The sequence below is a fragment of the Pundamilia nyererei genome, unplaced genomic scaffold (assembly GCF_000239375.1).
Source record: "Pundamilia nyererei isolate P.nyererei 1_Seehausen unplaced genomic scaffold, PunNye1.0 scaffold00244, whole genome shotgun sequence".
Taxonomy (NCBI): Eukaryota; Metazoa; Chordata; class Actinopteri; order Cichliformes; family Cichlidae; genus Pundamilia; species Pundamilia nyererei.
Window position 1 is genome coordinate 671,553 of NW_005187645.1, and position 22,881 is coordinate 694,433.

The window sequence follows — 22,881 nt, forward strand, 5'->3', positions numbered from 1 at the left end:
GTCCAGTAATTTACGTCAGTATCGGACCGGATCGGTCCATCTCTACTATGAACGCTTGGTTCATGGTGGAGTCAAATCTGACGTTAACAGTGAGGTTCTCTCTGTGCTTTGCTCAGAGAGGACCTCAACACTGCCCCTAGCGTCCTGGAGCACTTCCATTGTGTTTTGGAGTTTGTACGTGCTTTGTCTCTAGGGGCCACATTAGCCTCAGTGCAGGATAAACGCTCTCCTTAAATACTCCCAGTGGGATTTGTAGCTGTAATAAGGATGGAACAATTCGTCATTACAGACGCACCTGTGATTATACTGTCTTTGTATTTAGTAGGACTTAGAAAGGTTATGTTGGCGAGAAGTTTGTGAATGGCCGGTCTATAGTACACCTCACAGTGATGGACATCACACTAGTGCAGGACAGACCGTGGTATCCACAGTCTCTGCTAGGATCAGTTTTAGGACTCCAGGGATAATTTTGCATGTAAGCTGATGATGCTCTTCAGTGTCAGCTGCAGGTCTGCTTCTTATAGAAGCAATTTGCAGAAAGTTGGACACAAGAAAAACATAGAAAATCAAGTTGATTTACAAAATAAAAGACCCTCCGCAGTTTTAGATGCATCAGAAATGCATCTGTTGTAAAGAAGAAAAAAAAACACTGTCAGGCAAGCAAAATATCCCCTGTGTTTCCCTGTGGTTATGCATTTCCCTGTTTCCTATGCATTACACTGTTTTTACACTGGCTCAGGGTTTAGAGCAGAAGCATCCTGTCTGGAAACAAGAATCTACTGTTCCTAAAATGAGTCAGTTCCCCTGAATAGGCTGCTACACTAGATGTTGGCAGGAGTCTTCCCTCCTGCGAAACCCCACGTTAACACCTTCTTGTGCTGACATTTGGTTTGTTCCACAGGTTGCACAGCTGGAGGTGTTGGCATTACTGGAAACTATCATTATGGTCAAGAGGTTGTATATATAATATATATAATAAACTTTTTTGAAGACTCTGTGGTCTAGTGGCTCTAAAATGTGGGCTTCAGCCCCCTGTTGGGCTGTAAAGGTACTGCAGGTGGGTGAGAAGTCAGGTTAATGTTCATATTTGCAATTTAGGTAAAAATGTTCTTTAAATATTTACATTTAAAAGGAAAAGGGGCTAATCAAACATCCTAAATTTGTCTTATTTAGATCAAAAAGATGGAAATATTTCATTGCAGGCTTGTGTGATGATCAGAGTTATGATTAACGGTTCAGTTCCCCAGAAGCTTATAGCCAAAGCTGCATTTTGAGATGTTTCCTCATTACTGTGGACCATCTCCTTGAAGCTCATAAAGCTGTGATGTTAATGTGAAGCGGCAGAGTCTGACAGACACAAAGCGCATTTAATTTTTCATGCTCAGCTATGGGACAAGCACTCAAGGACTCAAGTGTGTTTACAACTTTACAAACATGGATTTAAATATTTAGGTGGCACAGAGAGAGAGCGAGGATGTGGGACACATACAGCGTGAGGATGTTTAAAATTGCCTCTGGCTAAACAGGAAGTGACATCGAGCAAACAAGGGATGTGCTGCAGCAGTTTAAAAATGACCACGCTGTTGTTTTAGAAGGTATGTTTTCTCAGGAATCACTTTTTTAGATTTTTTTCCTGCAAATAGCAGTTAGAGCATCATTAATATCTGTGATTACAGTCAGGTCCCTTTGGGGCTGATGGGAACACAGGCAATAAGTTCTCTGGGTACTCACCCCTCCCGGCGCTCACAGTGGAGGAGTTAGAGGTGGAGGTGATGGTGGTAGAGGCTGAGTTGCAGGAGGAGGAGGTGGTGGTGCTTGTAGAAGAGGTGCTGGAGGATGTGGTGGAGGCTGGGAGCAGTCCCTCCATATCGGCTGCACTGTGGGAGTGCGACAGGCAGAGGGTGCTCATGGGCAGTAGACCCTCCTGTGAGGAAACACAGCAGCGATGTTAGAGGGATGGTTGAGCATCAGAAAAACAAGGAAACCCTCTCACACACTTTAACGGTACTTATGGCTATAAGTTCTTGCCTTTGTTACACGTGGGGACCTTCATTGTATTTGTCACTTATGGGGATATTTGTTGCTAATCTGCTTAACAGCCCCCTTTGACTCAGTGAGTGTGTCACTGGTTTTAATGGTTAGATAGAAATCTGAGGTTCTTATGTCTGAGATCATTCATTACATCAGTTGTCCAAGCCATCATATAAAATAATCTGCTAATTTTCTAAGCTCAACCGGTTTGTTTCTTTCATCTAAAGTCCCTCAGTAAAAATCTGACTTTTACTGGCACACGATACTTTGGATCTATTAGTAGACCCTTTAGTGCTTTTCTCATTCCCTCAGCTGCTCTGGACCACAGCAGGGAACTTAATCCGGAAACTTTAAAGCTTTCTTACCAACTTCCTTTAATCCAAAAGGGACATTAAAAAGATCAGAACTTCTTAATGTATAACTTGAAGTAGAAAGAATTTAAAAAAAAAAAGAAAAGAAAAGAAAAATGTTTCAGACCACAAGGACAGTCAAAGTTAATATGTTTAAAGATAGATTGGCATCATAGAAACAGATATCTTCTATCAGGAAGTCAAGTTTGCCAAACGCTGTGAAACAATGTGTAAGAAAAAAGTATGAATATAATTCTGCAGAGATAAATATTTTAATTCTGTTTTATTTATATAGCACCAAATCACAGCAACAGTTGCCTCAAGGTGCTTAATATTGCAAGGCAAAGACAATAATACAGGGAAAATCCCAATAATCAGACAACTCCCTATGAGTAAGCACTTGGCAACAGTGGGAAGGAAAAACTCTGTTTTAACAGGAAGAAACCTCCAGCAGAACGAGGCTCAGGGAGGGGTGGCCATCTGTCACAACTGGTGGGGGTTGATGGGGCAAGACAGGAAGTTTTGCTACATGTGGGGACATTTAGTTTGTTTATTATTTGCTGGGATGTTTTGTTTTGTCTTCTGGATGCTAATTACCTGTTGAGGTGTTTGATCTGTGGTTCTGACCAGACACCACCCGGGCCGATCTGCTGAGCGCTCCACCAGCTCCACCGTCTGACCGCAGCGAACACTGATCTCTCCCGGTCCTCCGGCAGAGAAATCCAACAACACCACGACTAACTCGCAGCCTCCTGACAGCTGCACGCAGACAGGTAGGACAGATTATTTACAGGCGGAAGGTGTCACCGCCGTGTTGTTAAACGATAATAACAGCATCATTAGCATCAGTGCTCCAAGCTCTGAGAGAAGCAGACATTCATTCGCACTCAGTATGCAGAGAGGTGTCTCCTGGAGTCCATGACCTCACTCCCATGCAGCTCACTGGGAGCGTACAACCTCTATTTCTCCAAATGATAAAACCAGGAAAATTCAGAATAAAGTGAGGGAGCAGTCTGAGATATGACTTTATTCCCTGCAGACGGCTAAAAATAAGACTTAACGTGTTTCAAGCTGCAAGGCAGGAATGAGTTCCAGATTACAAAGACACTAAATACAATATAAACTATTAATAAAGAACAAAGTCTCAGATAACTTCAAGACTATGAGCTCTGCCTATAAAGTTCAACAGTGTGGAGATGTTTGTCTTGATGCATGCTCAAACATCCAGGTGAGGAAATCCCAGAATGCTGATTCTGTTCATCTGAAAAAGGGTCAACTTTCTTTTCTCCTGAGAGCTAATAAGCTGCTTCTATATCCACGTAATCTATGGTCAATATGCAAACATATAGAAACATGGATCAAGCTTTTCTGGCTTCTCAGCCAACCAAAAAGCCGTCTGTTGGGTTTAAATGACTCGAACTGACAGCTGATGAGTGAAAGTCACTTCAATTCAGCAGAAACATGACCAAACCACAAACCATGAAAGCCTCTCATATCATCCAAAAACAGCCTTTCTCTGATTGGCCCAGAGAGCAGCATAAAACATCATGTGATCTGGTCACCGTGGTTACTGCTGACTGTGAGCTCCAACACGTGGGCTGCAGCTGGAAGAGAAAACACTTGTAGCGTCCGCAGGGAATGAGACGGGTGTTCCCCAAAAAAATCCAACACAGATGTGAATAGATGTGTGCGTTCAGGGAGGAAGCAAAGGTCTGTCAGAAAGGTCAGAGGTCGCTGTGTCAACTGTCACAGTGATCTCAAAGACTGACAGAGAGCCCAAAAAGTTGGACAGGACAGACGGATATATTTCCAATAAGGAACTAGGTTGCAGTACTCATATTATTTTATTCACACGTATACTGGTATTTATTAATTTATTAATTTACATTCATTTAATTAGCTATAAAACAGGGATTTTTCAGAAAGTTTCTAAATACTTTTATGTTATTTTATCTTTAAACATGAAAAAAAACTTTAACTTAATTTTTATATTTAATTTTTATTTTGTAAAAATTTAATTTTTAATTTTATCTTTTCTAAAACTGTAAAATTGTATTTTTTATCCAAAGATTTATTTTAAAATAAAAGGTTTATTTAAAATTCTAATTTAAAAGTAGTGTTTTCAATGTTAACTTTGTGTATAACATAATATTTTGATTATAATTTACATTTTTTATCTTTATTGAAATAGTTGTATATAATTGTTTTAATACATCTAAAATGTTTATTTTGCATTTTTTTTCTGACATCTTATTAAGATTTACCTTTTTGGTAGATTTTATTTTTCGTAAACATTTAATTTTTTTCTAGTAATCGTCTGAATACTCATGTTCAGCACGATATATCATATCGTGCTGAACATTGTAAGGATAAATTCATGAAAATGCAGAAATGTTCCTTATTTAAATGTTTTCTTGCTCTGATGGATCAATTTAGACTCGTTATTATTGTCGCCACTTACATGCTGTCCCTTTAACTCCTCACAGTGACAAAAAAAGTGTATTTTTTCTTTTTCACCGTGTTATAGTCACCAACGCAGTAAAAAATAAAGTCGTCCACCTTCCTCTCTTAAATGTCTCACAAATCAGAGCACAAGCCAGCAGGGTAAGAGTTTCCAAGGTCAGAGGTCACTGCCACTGGCCCCACTAATGAGAAGCAGGTAAAATAAATGAAACGTACCTCATCAGGAGAGCAGAGCAGTGAAAGTTTCTTGAAGGAGTCCGACCATGAATAGTGGAAACTCCCTCAAGCACACCAAAAACACACACCCAGCCAGCTGCAGCAGCAGTGAGGTCATACGACTGCTCGACACACCCTCTCACAGCGTGTCTGTGAGTGTGCGTGCGACTGTGTGTGTGTGTGTGTGTTACCTTGTCGCTGTCTGCGGTGTTTTGTGACGTTCGGGAGGCTATGGAGACGGTGTCGGGTTGACTGCTGGCATCACCCAGACTGTCTGCGTCCTCGCTCGTCTCCCTGAAACAAACAAAAACATTCGGGTTGTGTTCTAGGGTTCAAAATACTCTCACAGGTCAAAAGTATGTGGACGCTACGTGCGATCTTTTAATCTAGTTTGTTTTCCTCGTCAGTCTGCGCTTCTTATTTCTTCTACTATAAGTCTGAAGCACTTTTTCCTTTATTGACTAAGACATCAACTATTTTCTTCCTCTTGGGTAGGAAAAGTCAGGAAATGATATAAAAGGTCTGTTAACATTTCTAAAAGCTTAAGAGGTTGTCCATAACTTTCCTGATTTATCCAACCAACAGCTCAAACCCAGGAGTAATAAAGGTTTCAGATTTAACTGGCTATGTTTAAAACGTTCGGTCACTTTTATGTAAGAGCTCCTGTAATTTTAAAGTAATAAGGACATTTCCTGCTTGCTTCATAAACACAATTGGAAAAAACCTTTGACCCGATCCAACATGAGAAACTTATGAATATCCTTCATGAGCTGGGACTTCGTGGATGCCACATTCGATTGATTGGAAACCTGTAATGGTTTCAGAGACCAGGTGTACTCCAAGTGGAAGTAAACTTAAGTCTGACACAAACAGTTTTTATATATTAAGCACATAAATCTTAATAGCAGAAATAAAATAAGTGCTTTCTCACTGGAGTTTGGAGTTCAAATATTAGCAGCACTGAGAATTAGGGCTGTCGATATAACAGGTCAGGAGTCAGTATTACTGTTTAAAGGCCATCTGTGTGAGCTGACCTGCGGTTGATGCTGCGCTGTCGCCCCAGCGTGGGGTTGGGGGTCTTGGGGAGGGGGATGGGCTCCCTAAGTGCCCCCCGCAAGTGACCCCGCCTCTCCTGGATCACCTGCCGAATGCTACGAACCCACTCCTGCTTCAGCTCCAAAGATGATGCCTAAAAGTAAACAAAAAGAAGGATTATTCCTTAGATCGAACCATCACTGTATGAATGTTTACTCACTCATTCATTGACAGGAGCACACACCTTTAGGACTGTCTTGTTGTCTGAGGTTGGCGTTCGTCCAACCCACAGTGCAAACTTACAGGGGTCGCCCTCTATGTGCTCTGTTACACCGAGCTCAGAGGTCTGAGACAGAGACAAGAAGTAAGAGAAACTTTGTAGAATATCTTCAGCCAAATTAGTTCCATTTGTACTTTTTTGATTTGAACGGAGCAAAGCTGGACGTTGTCCTTACCCTCAGCCTGCTCTTGTAGATGTATTTGGTCCGTCCAGATGAGTCTTTGATCTCCTTGCTGAAGATGAGTGACAACTCGAACAGGAAGAGGTGTCGGTCCCGCCCCTTTCTGATCAAAGACTTCGGCTCCCAAACCAGGAAGGAGTCCTGCAACAGGAGCTCGCCCTGAACATCCAGACCATCCTCCACACCTGCAAGATACAAGACAGTGAGGAGCCTCCAAGACATTTCTGTCAAGTTTTGCTTTTAGTTTTAACCTTTTAAAGTTTATACATTACTTTACAAAAGTCTTGAGCGACTCCCCGTTGCTTTTTACTTACGAAAATGTGAAATAGGTGCAGTGATTTATTTGAACATGTCGAAACACACATGCAAATACAGCTTTTACTATTTTAACGAGCTTGAAAGTCAATATTTGGTGGGACCACCTTTATTCTCCAGCACAGACTGAACTCTCTTAGGTAGCTTTCTTGTCATTTCTTTAAGTCGTCTTCAGGAATAGTTCTCCAGGCTTCTTGAAGGACATTCAAAGCTCTTCTTTGGATGTTTCAGCCTTTCGTTCTGTTCTCTGTCAACATGATCCCACACTACTTCAATAATGTTGAAGTCCAGGCTCTGGGGAGGCCAATCTATTAATTAATTAATTTCCTATCTGGGTCAGAATCTGATGGTATTTTCTGTGTTGATAATTTATCAATTTTAGCACTATCTCCAACACCACTGGCTCCAAACCATGACAGAGCCTCTACCGTGTTTTACAGATGACTGTAAACTGTTTTACCTCTCTGCTGCCAAACCGTGTTATCTTTTGGTGTTTTTCACAGATTCAGCTAAAGAAATGAGAGCAGATGTGGTTTTTTAACAAAGTGTTTAAAGACATAATTTAAAATTGGCTCTCTGCTAACTTGTCACATGAGTTTGGTGCATTTTATGCTTGAATGATTCAAAGGTCACTGTTAAGTGTCTTAGCAAAGAAGAATTCTCCTGAAAAGCCAGGTGAGACCTTCAGAAAGCCTGGAAAACTATTGATTAAGACCACTTAAAAATAACACAAGAAAGCTTCACTTCCTGGAAGCAGAATATAAAGAAATGAGGGGTGGCCCCTTGACAGTACTGTATGAAGTTCTTCATTAGATAACGACCGGAACAATTCATAATGTGTCCTGACTTCATGTGAAAAATATTCTGTGTCACCTTCCAGCATGCTAACGTGCATAGCATCGTTTGCTCTCTTTGGGACGCTCAGCATCACATCCAGGCCTTCCTTTATCTCGCCTTTTCCCTCCTCACAGCACGCTAGCAGCTCCTGCATCACATTAACACATATACAGGTTCATCAGTGTTTTCCCTGGAAAATGAAGTGCTGAACTCTGTGAGAAATCTTCACAGTGAAAAAAAGATGTTTGAGTTTTATATTATAATGGTTTGTGGGTGATTTTAATATTTTTAAAAAAACTGCAAAGGAAGTTGTATAAAAGAGTAGCGCATTTCTCCATGTTTAAAATATATGATTGCAGATATTTTAGAGAATTAAGCCCAAACCTGCCCCCAAAAAAAGCCAGATATTCCCACAAACCTGCCAAAAAACAAAGAGCATGTCGCCATAAATACGCTAAGAAATAAACAAAATATCTCCTTATAACTGCCAAAAAACAAACAAACAACCAAGATGTCCTCATATGCCTGCCAGAAACAGTCATATGTCCCAATAAAGGCACCAAAAACAAGCCAAATATCCCCAGAAACCCGCCAGCAAGATGTTCTCCAAAGCTCACCAAAAAACAAGCAAGATGTTGCCATAAACCCACCAAACAAACAAGCCAAATATCTCAATAAACCTGTTCAAAAAGAAAAACACAATGTCCCCATAATCCCCCCCCCTCCCCCCAACACACACACACACTGAGACAATTAGAGGTCAAGTGAGGAGTCATTTCCTCATAGACTTCCATAGAATCAGCCTTAGTTTTACAACAGAAGTCACCTCCCTCATGGCCATCAGCAAAAAATAGGGCAACCCTGCAGAAGCTTCACTTTGTATATTTCTTCACTGCTCTGGTTTGAAGTATTAAAGAGTTTGAAAAACAGTTAAAACATCACCCTGAACAGACAAAGTGGCAACATAAAGAAATGAAGCTCAGTCTAAAGGGGGTTACGTGTTCGGCACCTTCAGCCTCCTGCTGCTGCTGAGTTACAACAAAGTTTTCAAACTGACACGAAGCGCTTTTCATTCATTATTCCAGGCACACACGCTGTGTCCTCTGGGCTCCATATAAAGTATTCGGGATTGAAAGCTGTGCTCAGAAAAAATCCTCTGAGGCGCCGTGTTTTCCAAACAGCCAGAGGGATGAAACATTTCCGAGGCTTCCTCTAAATTTAACAGCCTTCTAAACAAAAACAGTTTGGAGCTCTGTGGGAAACACTTCGTTCTCGTGTGTTTTGAATGTGGGGGAAACGTAAAAGAAATTCAGGGCGTACCTTGAGCAGCAGCTGGTATTTGGTGATCCTCTGAACAGGCTTGATGAGAGCCGAAGAGATGGAGTTTGCTAGACCGTGTCTTCTCTGGACCTCCTGTACACACAAAATAAAATGTTAGAGATCATATAAAAGATCATTAATCAAGCTTTAAAGCAGTCCAATAAAATTCAAACCACATTTGTTGGTGACTCACACTTTGTTTTATGGTCCCATAAGCTCTTTTTTATCTTCTTGGTTATGTTTCCTATGGTTGCACTTATTTTTATTTATTTCTCTTATATTAGTATTACAGGGGAAACTGAACCAAGTAAATAGTAAACTGTACTGTAAACTCAAGAACTGATGTTTTGGGAGCTTGAAAAGTGGATTTGTTAAATTCCAAACACATCATGAAATAGCACAAACTTGGCCTATTTTTGCAGTTTTCTTTGGACCACAGTTAGCCTTGACTGGTGACCAGTTCAGGGTGAGTCTGGTTGTCTCAGTTCAACCACAGGTCCATGTTATTTGGGCCAGAAGTCACATGTGTTGTGGCATTTGGACGATAGATGGCTAAAAAACATTTAGCAGTGCTGTAATTTAGCCACAAATAGCCCAATGTGTATGCTATCTGTGATTTAAACATGGTTTCTAACAGTGTGTTACAGATGTGGCCTATGTTCATCCATCAATATCAGAATAAAGAACCAGACAAAAGTTGTAATGCTGTTTTATTTGTTCAACTCTTACAGTTTACAGTAGGCTAGATCACTCAAAGATGCTGAGGTTGATGACTTTTGTGGTGGAAACCCAGATATGCTAAACCAAATTTCCAGTTCCTTGTTTATTCGTTACTTAATTTAAGCCTCTAATTAGTCACTGGAGACTGGATGTCCATAAACTGAATTCATGTCAGGCTGTCGAGATGGTTCTCTGGATGGTGAAAATCTTGGATAATTTGCGTGTCCTTCCATCTGTGTTAATCTATTAACTTCCACCAGCTTGCTGGTGAACATTTTAGCAGTAGTGCTGGGTTGTGTTTTAGAAACATGCTCGAAGGTGTTAAATGTCAAATCAAGTCTCTTACAGGCATTTTGGCCTTGGAGTTCTTCTATTGTAAGATTTCCATTCAGCAAGAAGGAATTCTTCATAAAGAAGGGTGGATGTGAAACTAACTCTAAAGACGCCGCCTGGATAATATTAGGAGGTTAACAAATGCTTTTACCAACATTTTTCCAAGATCTTTTTCTGTGATCCGACTTTTCACGGGAAACTGTATCTAGGGAAATATAGACCGTTTAGCTTCTTCTTTCTGTTGGCTCAGTGTCTAAACCTCATAGTCAAACATGGTGACTGACTGATGGAGTGTACTTCTGGTGTGATGGAACTAATCTCTGGGTTGGTTGATACTTTGTTTTGTCTCTTGGGGAACGGTAATGACAAAACTGCTAGAATCACAGATATCTGAATGTTGGGCTCTAAATGAGACAACTGATCCCAGGTAGATCTTATTTTTTTCCACAGTGAATTGAGGGACCTTGGTTTCGCCAGCTTAGTTTACATTTCTGTGGCATTAGGTGTCACATTCACAAATTTCCAACCTCAAAGTTTCAAAGTCTGCTGAAGAAGATGAAGCTGCCAGGTTTTGCTTGACATGAGTCCAGAAAACACAGGAAAGCCGTAAACATAGCTGTGTTTTAGTGAAATCCAAACTTTCATTGATCAAACTCTTATATATTTAAAAAATAATATTTGGAATGAAGATAAATAAAGTGCTACCCAACTAAACTACTGGCTAATATTAAGTTGTTAAGTTGATGTTTGTGGTGTTTGAAAAAGACCTCAAAGAACGCCACGCCATGTTGTTGGATGAGTAAACTGGAGTCTGGTTTGTTCCTGCAGTACGTCACGTACATGTGGAACTTATCAGCCTGATAGGGAAATAAACACAGATTAATCATTAGCTCTGTAGGTTTAAAATAAATAATCAACCTGACATCTAAAAAAACAGAATTATACCCAGGTGACAAAGCAGTGTCCAACATCCTCAGGAAGCTGTTCATAGTTTTCCAGCTCCTTCAGGAAAATACTGCAAAAACACAGAGAAAATATTAATTTTCTCTAAATGTATTTTAATATTCTTTTAATCACAGTTATGGACCTATGATATCTAAACATGTAGTTTGGAGATGTTTAAAACTCATAGATGTCCTGGATGTTTCCTAATGTAATACATCCATTAGAATATTGCAGTGTTATCGCACATTTAGCAGGATATTTAGTGGTACCTGTTGTGGAACTCGTAGATATCCTGGATGTTTCCAAACACAATATCGTCCTTGTTTACAAGGCCAGGCGGGACGTCCTCTGAGCCGCTCGTCATCTCCCACAGGTATGTCTGCAGCAGGTAATCGTATTAACAGCAGAAAGTACAATTTAGTATTATGTAGTACTGTGTTGCGTCACATCCAGTAATCAGAACCCACGAATTCTGAAAATATACCTCAATACACTCCTGCAGATCTCTGACATAGACTCTTTCTGTCTGAAGGAGCTCAGCCATGATGTACCTGAGGACACACACAGGTGTTATCAGAGTACTGCAGTAGTACTGCTACCAGTAATATCTATACTAATATCAGTAATATCAGAGTACTCACTCTTTCTTGCGGGCAGAACGTCTCTTCTCATCACTGACTTGGTGGCTCGGATCGGACAGGTTGACTTCGGGGTCGGAGTCTGACAGACTGTTGGGGATCAGCTCGAGCTCCAAGTCCTTATTATCCTGAGAGGAAAACTATACAAAGTAAACTCACTAAAACACACATACATTTATATTTATTTTTAATACACATTTTCTAAATCTGAATAATCATAGAAGTACAGCAACAGATCTGCCTTCTAATTTCACACATTTGCAGCTTGTATGTTGCTAATAATTCAAAAAGCTGCATTTGTATCATATAGTCCTTCAAATTATTCAATCATAACCTGTTTTACATGGAAATAAACTTTAAATGCAAAGGTTCACACATAAGTAAATGTTGATGTGTTTATTGCAAAAACACTAAGAATCACATCTCACTCACTCACATGTTTTCGCTTTCAAATGTGGAGAGTTCCTGCTCCACAGTCAGTACTTGTGTCGTTTACCTGCGAGCAGCCTCCCAGTGCCGTCTCCAGCAGGTGCCGGTACTGCCCCATCCTGACGGTGAAGTCCCGGTAGCGTTTGTCAACCGTAGAAACACAACGACGGAGCTCAGTGCGGTGGGCGTGGCCTTTAGCCAGCATGCTCTCGGCCAGCTGTATTAGCAGATGAACCTTTTCCTGCGTATGCTGACAGAAACAAGGTCATAGTTTAGTTAAATTCAACCTCACAACAACATGTGGCTTGCTAGCACTTTTCCTGATTTTAATCATATTCAGGACACAAAATGGAGCTGGGAAATACTTTAATATCCATAAAATGGTTTGATTTTCTGAATTTTGTTGGGTTGTTCTACATCTCTCGTGGTCTCTTTGTAGCTGTTCAGTATCTCCTTGATCACAATACGTCTCTTAGTGGTTGTTTTGCATCTCATAATGGCCTTTTGTTTCTCTTTAAGGGATTTTCTGGCATCTTTCTCTGTGCACAAACAATCAACACTGAAGAGTAAAGTGCTCACCTATTAAGACTTAGTCTGCATTATGAGAGCATATGGTTTCTTTGACTGACAGGTGGACTGGTACACAGATGGCCTTAGTTCATAGCTGTTTGCTGCTCTGCTTTTGTGAGTATCAAACAAAATATTAACAGTCTTTTCAAACAGATGCTTTGGCTAGAGGGTCATTGGCCCCTCAGCGTGTGCATCATAAGGCTGCTGAGCAATCCAAACATGAGCTCAGACTACATTAACTAATTAATTATCTTACTAGGAAGTACTGTTCATAGAAAGTGATAAAATATGATATACATTTCAATAAACTATGGAAAAAAACACACCTTGGCAGAAATGCAGAACTCCCTGTGTTGGATCTGCAGTTCTTGCGTCTCAGCCACTGTCGCCCCAGGTGATGTGTGTGTGGCCAGGTAGTGGTCCCCTGACTGTTGTAGCCAATCCAGAGCCTGCAACAAAAGGACACATTAGACAGATGTCCGTTAATAACTCAAAGTCAGCATTTCCAAAATATGATGCGAACACCCAGAGAGCATGCGAGACTTTTCATGCAACACAATTACTGTGTTAACTGATTAGTATTTTGACCTACTCAACAGAAAACTGAAAAATGTATCATGCTGGACAAAACAACAGCACAATGTTTCAAATGACAAAATATTTAATTTACTATCATGTAAGATTGAAAAAGGAAGCAACTTTGTATGCTTGAGAATCCAAGTTGTTTGATACAGTAGCTTGTCTGTTGGAACAGACCACATGAGCCAGCTGTCAGTGGTCATAATGTTATGTTACACCCGATCAGTGTATATGATTTGCTGATTTTGTTGTTAATGAGCATGAATAACAGTGCTAATAATTTAGCAGACCGCATCTACCTGCTGAGCGTGACTCTGGAACATCAGATACTGCTGGCATTGATCCAGTCTACGTTTCTTTAAAGTCCAGAAATGAAGAACTCTGTTTTCTCTCTGGAGGAGCTCACTGAGGATACCTGAGTGCACAGACACATCTGGGTAAGTCGAATTACCACTATAGTTTGCCATTAAGTGTGGTGTTCCTCAAGAAGTGATCCCAGCTCCACTGTAATTCTGTATTTACACCAACAAATGCTTGAATATTTCTCATGTATATATTTTTGTTCACCTTTGACCTGTTGCTCGGGCACCCTGGAGTGCCCAGTGACCTCTGCAACCCCTGTTACCCCGGAGACGGTGACACTGTGGCCAGAGATGGTCGCCATGGTGACACTGTTACGGTGAATGTACTTGAGGAAAACTTCGGCGTTCCGTCTGGCCAGAGTGCAGGCCTGTCGATGACCAACACCACAGACATTATGAGAAAAAGACATGGCACTCGAATAAGCCCGAATATATCTATGATCGATCATTACTGCCGACAGTTTCAGCATTGTGGGAGGCTTGGCTCACTCCATCCAAAATCAAACTTTATTACCAGGTTTAGTAAAGTTTAACTTGCCATTTTCTCCACAAGCACTTACAAATAATTGCTCAAATAGTTACCAAGATGCATGCCAAGTAGAAAGACTTGATTAGGGAAGTACTTTGATAACACTTGTACGATTGGCCCAGATCGTACAACTTTCATAAATGCTCTGGTCAAAATAAACAAACTCATGCTGGATGTTTTGGGACTGCTAAATTTAATACAATGAGAACTTTCCATGACCATTGAACAAGAAAACTGTTCAAAATAAATAAATGTATTCAACTTTATTCAAGTATCCTATTAATAGGATATGTCACTAAAGCCTGACCATGACCGATTACAGCTGATTGGACTCGTTTTCAGCATAAAATATTAGCAATGATCAGCTTCTATTTTGGAGTTTGTGGTGGTTTTCCAGAGCTCCTCACCTTCAGAAACGCCTCCTTCTGCTCCATGTGTTTGCTGATGAGTGGCACCAGTTGCTCTGGCTGTCTTTCTCCTCCTGCACACCAGTCCTCCTCCCTGCGGTACTCCTGCTCCAGACTCTCCAGGACACCACACACCTGGAAACAGGCAGGTACACACTTGAAAAAACACAGTATACTACGAATTTCCGGCTGACTGTAGTTTAAATTTTAAATATTTGCACAACCTAAAAAGTAAGTTTGTAAAAACAATGTGTTCTATAGTTAAAGTATTACAATTATTTTTCATTTAAGATAATTATAATATATTACGAGTTTGCTAGTGTGTGAATGGGTGGATGACTGGATATGTAAAGCGCTTTGGGGTCCTTAGGGACTAGTAAAGCGCTATACAAATACAGGCCATTTACCATTTTTTACCATTTTGCTAACCACTCAGTTAAGTGCTTGGCACCGTTTATTTATCAGACGCAGTTACAGTCTCTCGTTACCTGCTGTGACGTCCTGTAGAAGGCAGCAGATGCGTTAACTAATTTAAGTCTGTCTTCAATCCTCAGCATCAGAGTCTGCCAGTGTAGCGCCACCGTCTGGGCACAAGACCTCACTGCATCTGGGTCATAATGACCTGACCTAAGGAGGAAAGCGCAGATGTCAGTTGTTAAACAGACTAATGGCTGGCCTTCCTGAAGAAATGTAACATTTTCATCATTTAACGTTAAATAATGAAAATGAATATTATAAAAATGATTCTTTTACAGTTTGGGAAATGTGAGCTCTCTCTAACACAGAACACCAGAAGGTGACAGATGATCAAAGCTTTTGCTTTGATTGATTCATTTCCGGAAATATTGTGAAGTATAATATAATTTTATGAAGTACAATAACAGTTAGCAGTACATACATGGGGTTATGTAACTTTTGTACAAAGGGTTACTATGTACTTGATAAAGCATTGCTATGTCTGTATTTAAGACTTTATAAAAATGTTTTTAAGACAGATTTTACTGGAAATTAATGAGACCAGTGGTTAATAATTTGATATTTGCAGCTAATTAGCATTAATAATAATAGATTAACTAACCTGACCAAGAGCTCTGCTCTCTGCTGCAGAGCCAGGGCCACCTGGTGGGTCCTCTGCAGGGAGTCAGCATGAAGGAGAGACTGGAGAAAAAGACATGGCACAGCACATTCACTTCATTTCCGTTAATCCGTCGGGAGGACTTTGTGTGTGAGAGTCCCTGTTGTTGTGGTAACCTCTAAAGCTGACTGCTGTGATGGACTGCAAACACATCAGACTCATCCTCTGCATGAGGGCAGGGTCATTTATTCACTGTCATGCAGGGTTTCCCACAGGAATCCATTTAGCTGAGCTGGTAAGCTGCTCAGATTTTGATGCATTTCATGTTGTGATAACCTGAAGTCTGAAGAACAGTCACACATATTTACATCTATACATCTATATGTAAATTACCCAGAAAGGGCAATGTTATGGTAAGGCTATAAATACTTTCTTCTTAAAATACTGAACAGATATTTTTTTAGTGTTTGTTACTGTCTTGTGTTTTTTTTTAGAAAAACTGTTAAGAGATGTTTCTATATTTTTTCTATAGAGTGGAGAAAATCCATATTTATATGCTGTTTAGAAACCTGATATCTTAGCATAGTTTTGATGTAGAAGCCATTTAATAATTCTCCTTTTTATTACTTCTTCTAATTGGAGTGTACAGTTTGCATTGTGTGTGCAGTAACCTCTATGGCCTGTTGGAGGCGCTCATGCTCCCTTTGCAGTTGCTCAGCTTCAGACAAACAGCTGGAATTCAACATGCAGGAAGATAACATGACCTCCCCCTCAGAGATCCAACCCAGCACCTGAGACAGATACACAGGGACGGATACAGGTCAGCATCATCACCTTTAGTCCCCACTTGGCAGCTGGCACATGTTCATCTGTGTGTGTTACCTGTTTAACCTGGCTCTGCAGGTGTCTCAGCTGCAGATTCTGTTCCAGATGTGTGTGTATGAGATCTGCAATCTGCTGCAGCTCCTTCTGTTTGTCCTGCAGGAGGTGCTGCAGCTCCTCCACCTGAGAGGAGATTCCTCCTTCTGCCTCGGACAGCTCGATACCTGACACACACACACACACACACACACACACACACACACACACACACACACACACACACACACACACACACACACACACATACATACAGATACACATTTTAGACCTAGACGGCGTTTTGGCTGCTAACATCCCCACAAGTACATTAAGACAGCTGTTTGTGTATATCTCTGTTCATATGTGTATGGATGCATGAACCGATGCAAGGTTTTGTCTGTGTGTCTCCATGGCAAATTCAATACGCTGGTTTCTATGGGGACCAGCTGTGTGCTTCAGAGAACAGTTTCCATGGCAACCCCATCCCCCTTTCCCCCCTCCCCCATTATCCTCGGTGCCCCCCCCCTTTCTCCCTCCTAATATCATCACTGTGTTACTGAAGTGGTCAGACGGAGGCTACGCAGGAGCATGAAATGTGCTGACTGATTTCTATTTTATTCTGCTGCATTCAATTCTCTTCTATTCTGTGGAGGTTAAACATAATCAACATGCCATTGTATTGCAACTGTCCTGCACTATTCTGCTTCGTGCCCGTTCGGCCTTTTGCCAGCTTTGCTGTTTGACGCCATCAAAGCCCTCATTAGCCCCTCAAGGAAAGCCAAAACCCCCTCAAGTACAGCTACAAGCCCTGGATTGAAACCAGAAAACCTGGAAGCACTTCAAGGACCACATAGCCTGTTTCAGTATCATCACTACCCCTTCAGTTGTCTCTGCAAACCAACCAGTCCAACAGAACCTTTTAAAGACAAGATTCTCAAAGTGTGACTGGAAACAACTTCTTCGGTCCTTGACTAAATGAAAAATGAAATACCTAAATTTAATTCAGTCACACTGCATTTCATACTCAGCAGCAGCAGTACTTTATTGCAGACATTACAGAACATGCTAAAGTTTTTTTAACCACTTAATATTCTCGCAGTGAACAGCGACCCATATAGAGTTAGGCTCATTGTTTGGGTTTGGTGAACGTCCACACGAACTATAAAACATTTGAAATGTCTGAAATGTTATAAAACAATTGAAATGTAACATCTATTTGGCTAAAACCAACCCCAACCCTGACCCTAGACAGGTCAGTACTGAGCTGGTTAAGTTAATATATAAAGCTCGTGTAAACAAATATAATATCCACCTTGCTGGTTAAAGAAATTATAATCCAGGTCAAATATTAGAATTATCATAATAAATCATAAAGCAACCTCTGAACTGGCACATTTCAAAAATTAATACTTGTACTTGGAAACCTATTCGGGTGCATAACTGTCAGGGATCTCTGGAACCTCGAGTACCTTCAAATGATCACCAGACGCCCAAGATATCTGGAGCCCCCTCATGGAAATGTTAAAAATCACAACCCACAATTACTTCAGAAACTACTGAGCCCCACAGGGCGACACTAACTAAAACACTGAGGGCATGATTAACAGAAATGTCTCAAGGTCCTTTCTTTGAGGGAATATCCCCAGCCACTAGCAATCTTCTTTAGAAATCCCTTAAAGAATAATTAAATAAATAAGCAAAATCCAATTAAGGGATTTCCACAATCCCCTAAGTAACTTCTAAACACACTCAAGGATCACTAGAAAACACTTTAAGACACCTGGAGCACATCAGTGATACACTATCAGAAATCAGTACCACTTACTTATAACTATGGGGAGCTCATGAGGGCTTTGGTCTACCGTGGCATTATTCATGGTGTCCATACACAGATCTTAGAATCTCTTAGGTATTGTAAACCACATTACCCGGATTTTATTAAATACCTTTATGTCCCCAAACCCTATCTCTGGAAACTATAGAGAAAACCTCTCAGCTGCTAACAATAAAACCCCACTAATGACTGAAGAGCCCCTAAACTAAAGTATTTACTGCAGCCCATTAATAACCTCTTAAATTCAAAATTCATGCCACCTTTCATTTCTTGTGCCTTACCACAGGACTCAATCTTGGGTCCCCTTTTCAAAGCCGACATTACGTCACTGAAGAACATGATGTATGTTTCTGTCGATATGTTTCAGTTTAATTGACTGCCTCAGCCAGCAAAAGTAAACTACATGAGAGTGAATTTCTTACCTGATGCCACAACCTCTGTGATGTACTGTTGAAGGTCATGGCCTTGCTGGATGACCTCATAAATCATGTTGTTCATAGCCAGCCTTCGTTCCATGTGCCTGCAATTCAATCACCAATCTATGAATCAAAGCCTGCGTCAAGAGTTATCATTGTGTCGAGTGAGGGCGATGACATCATCTTGGCCCGCTTACCTGTGAATGCGCTGCTGTGCTAATGTTAGTGCCTCGGGGGTCGTCTCCACTAGACGTGACTGACCCAGTGCTAACTTATCCTGGGCCAGCTTGTCCTGGTTTGCATCTGCTAGCCTTGTTGATGCTATTTTCTCGGTGGAGAAGTCCTGGGACTGTTTCTGCAGGTCTTGTTTCCAGGCGTCCATTTCCCCAGTAACCTGGAAAACACAATCATGAAGTTCACCTTTCCAACCTCACGCAAGGAGGGAAAATTTGTATGGAAAAGTAGAATGTAAATGAACCTCCAGCGTGCACTGCTGCAATATGCGCAGCTGTAAGTAAACATCAAGTCGGATCTTCCTCTGATGGAAAAGTTCCTCCAACTGAACGTGAGACTCCTCCAGCTGTTGCAGCACTGACTCCACATGGGCCACCGAGCTGCCCTGGGGCCTGAAACAAACCCACCCACTCGTTATAGGAATATGTAAACATTCAAAAAGCTACAAATAAAAATGCCCTGACCTGAAAATAAATACATTCTTGCAGGATATACAAATCGAAAAACAAATGCACCTACACACATTAGTCAAATCTTACACAAAGGCACCCACCAACACCCAGTGCAGGCCTCTGAGTTTGCATGAACACTGAAACAAATACACAGGTTGCAAAACGCCATAAAGAACAAACACAAAGTCTATGTAAACCTGAAAACAAACACAACTATAATTATAATAGAAATCAGCATCACACAGGCCTCTTAACTGCCCTGTCTAGTGAAAACAAATGCCAAAACAACAATTAAATCCACAAACAAACACAAGAGTGTAAGGGTCATATATAGATCATTATATACTGTACTCATGGAACATTTGGACTCTTTTCCCCCAGGAAATAAGAATTTAACACTTTATTATTGTTTATTAGTTCTGTGTGTAGTAATAAACATTTTCATCCATACGTTTTTTACCCAGTCATGCAGGACTGGCTAGTTAGGACATCAATTTAAGCAGAGACTCAAAAACCCAGCTACCTCCTCCAGCACCTAGATTCTGCCCCAGGGTCTGCTCCTAATTGGACATGCACCTTAAAGGCATCCAGGAGGTGTCCTAGTGAAGTACCAGAACCATTTCAACTGGTTCTTTTAATAAAAAGGAGTAGTGAGTCTCTTCTGAGCTCCTCTCTAATTACCTCACCCTATTTTAAAGGGAGAGCCCAGACACACTCATTCTCATCTCATTATTTCGATCACTGCCCACAGCTGGTGGTCACAGGTGAGCGTAGGAATGCAGATCAAACAGTAAATCAACAGCTTTACCTTTATGGTCAACTGTGTTTTTACCACAGAGACCAGTTCATTTTCAATTCATGAATTTCTTAATTTCTCCCAAACACAGAATTTGTCTTGCAATCAATTCTACACAAACTTAACATAATCTACCTTCGTGGTTTTCAGACTTTTTGTTTTCAATGCACACCAAGGGGCAAGCGAAATTTCAAAGCTAAGATGTACTTATACCCATAAACAACTGATCCATATGATCAATTCTTCTGACTTCACCATTTAATCAAAACAGTCTTGGGCATGATACATATTTTGTAGTGAACTCTACAAGCGTGCATACACATCCTTATCACACAGCTTCAGATAAAGCAACAAACAAGCAGTCTTACTGCCTCAGGTTTTGATACAGCGAACTTTAGAAGTGGGTAAAGTTTCTCTTTGAAGAATGTTTGGTTTCCAGTTGCCTCTTAGGCTCACTCAGCACCATGTCGGCATTTGTTAACACCTCCCAGCAAATAATCCACTTCGGGTGAAGGCTGTTCTTGTGATTTTAAGCACAATATTGTGTTTTACCTCATCAGAAAATAGTTCTTCTCACTATCAATTGGGGCCTTTGATATACTAATACAGTCTCCATTTTCATGCATCACTTCTTGTACAGATACGGTAATCACTTTGTTTGATACAAATTCCTAAGGTGCACATTAACATTCTTTATAATCCAGAAAATAAAAGCACCTGCGTAATCCACATAGAAGAGAAAACAAACAAACCCATACATTTCACAAAACTCGAAAAACAAACACACAGACATTCCCCATAATCCAGAGAAAACCCACACACGTTCTACGTGACCCGAAAAACACAACATTTGGTTCACAAAGTTGGTGCATATGGACTTTCTAAATAATCAAGTAAAACAAACAAAGCCACACAGACCAGACCAGACAGGTTCAGAGAGCTGTTTGCAGAACACATCTAGATCTTCAATAATGACATGCACTAGTAAGCAGTGCAGCACTGTGGCTTAAAACAAACACACCCACTGTGTATGTGTGTGTGTACCTCAGTTGCAGGATGAGGTCTTCTCCCTCCCGGATGACACTCATCGCAGCTTCCTGTAGGTCAGGGTTAGAGCTCGGGTTAGTGTGAGGGTTAGAGGTGATCAGGGGTCAGGTGCAGGTGTTAGGTTGTTATGACAGGGTTAGACTTAAGGTCAGAGGTCACAGCTGGGCTGTTACCTGTGTGTTGGCCTGTTGCTGCTGCTGCTGGCTTATGAGAGTCTGAAGAGCCTCCACAGTGTCTGGGCAGACGAGGACATCTGAGGAGAGCTGTTTCTGGAGTCCATCCATCCACGCTGAGAGCTGGAGGAGAAGAAGAGAGGAAGACCAGCTACTGTTAATAATATTACCTCTGACGAGTGGTTACAAAGTGTGTGTCAATGTGTATTACCTCCTTTGTATGCGTGTAGAAAGACACAGCGAGATCCAGCAGCAGCTTCCTCTGTTCAACACGCTGGATAAAGGCCTGTGATATGTAAACAGTGTAAACCACACATTCACAGCATATAAACTACAACACAGCCCCGCCTTCTCCCCTCCCTTCAACAGACACACCTGCATGCGGAGCTCCAGGTCTCGGGCCGCCTGGTAAATCTCCTCCTCTTCACACTCTCCAGACTGAGCCAGCTGGTCTGCTGCCTCCAGAAGCTTCTCCGCGTTGGTGTATGTGTTCTAAGAAAGAGGAAGAAATTAGGATGCTGCAGCTGCACTTAAAGATCAACTATATGTGGGTCTTGAGCCTACGGTACCTGTGCGACCTGCTGGAAGTCGTCGTGGCGTTTCTGCAGCGCTCGTGCTCGGTGCAGAGATTTCCCCACGCCAGTGTGTTTGTTCAGGAAAACCTCACCATGCTGCTCCACCCAGTCCAATACCTGGGAGACAGACATGTGGAGGTTAACCTGAATCTCAGATCTTTTTTCTCCTGAGCTCAGAATTTTTGAATGGTACACAACTTTGATTATACAAATGCACAAAAATATCTAAGATTTTAGATAATTTATAAAACAAAGAAACCCAAACATTTAATATAATGTGTGGCTATAAGAATTTTAGTTTGGACATTGAAGTGGATTCTTCAGAATCTGGCTCTGAATATACATCCATATTCCAAACGGGATCAGCATCTACATTTTTTGGTCATACCTGTTTAACATCCTGCTGAAACACACACAGCTGCAGGCGCTGATGGAGGCGGAGCTTGCGGTGTTGCCATGCCCTCTCCACTTCATGGTGACCCTGCAAAACAGAGGACAGTCTGTATCACTCCACGTATCTTGCTGTCTGCACATTGGATGTGGAGGATGTGAGACAGGTCACGGAGGGACATACCTGCATCACTTGGTGGAGAACTCCCATGATGCTGTGTGTGGCGGCAGTGAAGTCAGGTTTGGGCACTGATTCGTCAGAATCTGATGCTGGGCAGCGCTGGAGGACATCCAGTAATGCTTTACCGCTCTCGCTGACCTGAAGAAGGACAGGTGTTGATAAACAAAGAGACAGACAGCTGTCTAGCACACACAGGATTTGAGAGCACAGACAGGCATGTACAGTGGGGCAAAAAAGTATTTAGTCAGCCACCGATTGTGCAAGTTCCCCCACTTAAAATGATGACAGAGGTCAGTAATTTGCACCA

At 41.2% G+C, this 22,881-nt stretch overlaps 1 protein-coding gene across 3 annotated transcripts in view; it reads right to left on the minus strand.

Moving 5' to 3' along the window:
- Positions 1–22,881, minus strand: part of LOC102210874 (kalirin-like) — a 57,617-nt gene that overhangs the window by 18,812 nt on the left and 15,924 nt on the right. For 2 of the 3 annotated variants that reach the window (XM_013914991.1, XM_013914993.1), the window contains exons 10-41: positions 22,578–22,712; positions 22,392–22,484; positions 21,998–22,120; positions 21,804–21,920; positions 21,640–21,714; positions 21,429–21,551; positions 21,253–21,305; positions 19,205–19,352; positions 18,924–19,120; positions 18,733–18,830; positions 16,498–16,661; positions 16,287–16,406; positions 15,619–15,698; positions 15,029–15,167; positions 14,541–14,675; positions 13,810–13,972; positions 13,542–13,657; positions 12,990–13,112; positions 12,161–12,343; positions 11,668–11,804; positions 11,511–11,577; positions 11,296–11,405; positions 11,027–11,096; positions 10,849–10,938; positions 9,029–9,121; positions 7,745–7,856; positions 6,551–6,741; positions 6,340–6,441; positions 6,095–6,249; positions 5,252–5,354; positions 2,979–3,140; positions 1,732–1,924 (exon numbers count right to left, since the gene is read on the minus strand). In XM_013914991.1, coding sequence (XP_013770445.1) covers positions 1,732–1,924; positions 2,979–3,140; positions 5,252–5,354; positions 6,095–6,249; positions 6,340–6,441; positions 6,551–6,741; positions 7,745–7,856; positions 9,029–9,121; positions 10,849–10,938; positions 11,027–11,096; positions 11,296–11,405; positions 11,511–11,577; positions 11,668–11,804; positions 12,161–12,343; positions 12,990–13,112; positions 13,542–13,657; positions 13,810–13,972; positions 14,541–14,675; positions 15,029–15,167; positions 15,619–15,698; positions 16,287–16,406; positions 16,498–16,661; positions 18,733–18,830; positions 18,924–19,120; positions 19,205–19,352; positions 21,253–21,305; positions 21,429–21,551; positions 21,640–21,714; positions 21,804–21,920; positions 21,998–22,120; positions 22,392–22,484; positions 22,578–22,712 — 3,970 coding nt within the window. The remainder of the gene's footprint in view (positions 1–1,731; positions 1,925–2,978; positions 3,141–5,251; positions 5,355–6,094; positions 6,250–6,339; positions 6,442–6,550; positions 6,742–7,744; positions 7,857–9,028; positions 9,122–10,848; positions 10,939–11,026; positions 11,097–11,295; positions 11,406–11,510; positions 11,578–11,667; positions 11,805–12,160; positions 12,344–12,989; positions 13,113–13,541; positions 13,658–13,809; positions 13,973–14,540; positions 14,676–15,028; positions 15,168–15,618; positions 15,699–16,286; positions 16,407–16,497; positions 16,662–18,732; positions 18,831–18,923; positions 19,121–19,204; positions 19,353–21,252; positions 21,306–21,428; positions 21,552–21,639; positions 21,715–21,803; positions 21,921–21,997; positions 22,121–22,391; positions 22,485–22,577; positions 22,713–22,881) is intronic. The other variant, XM_013914992.1, reaches the window with a different exon arrangement.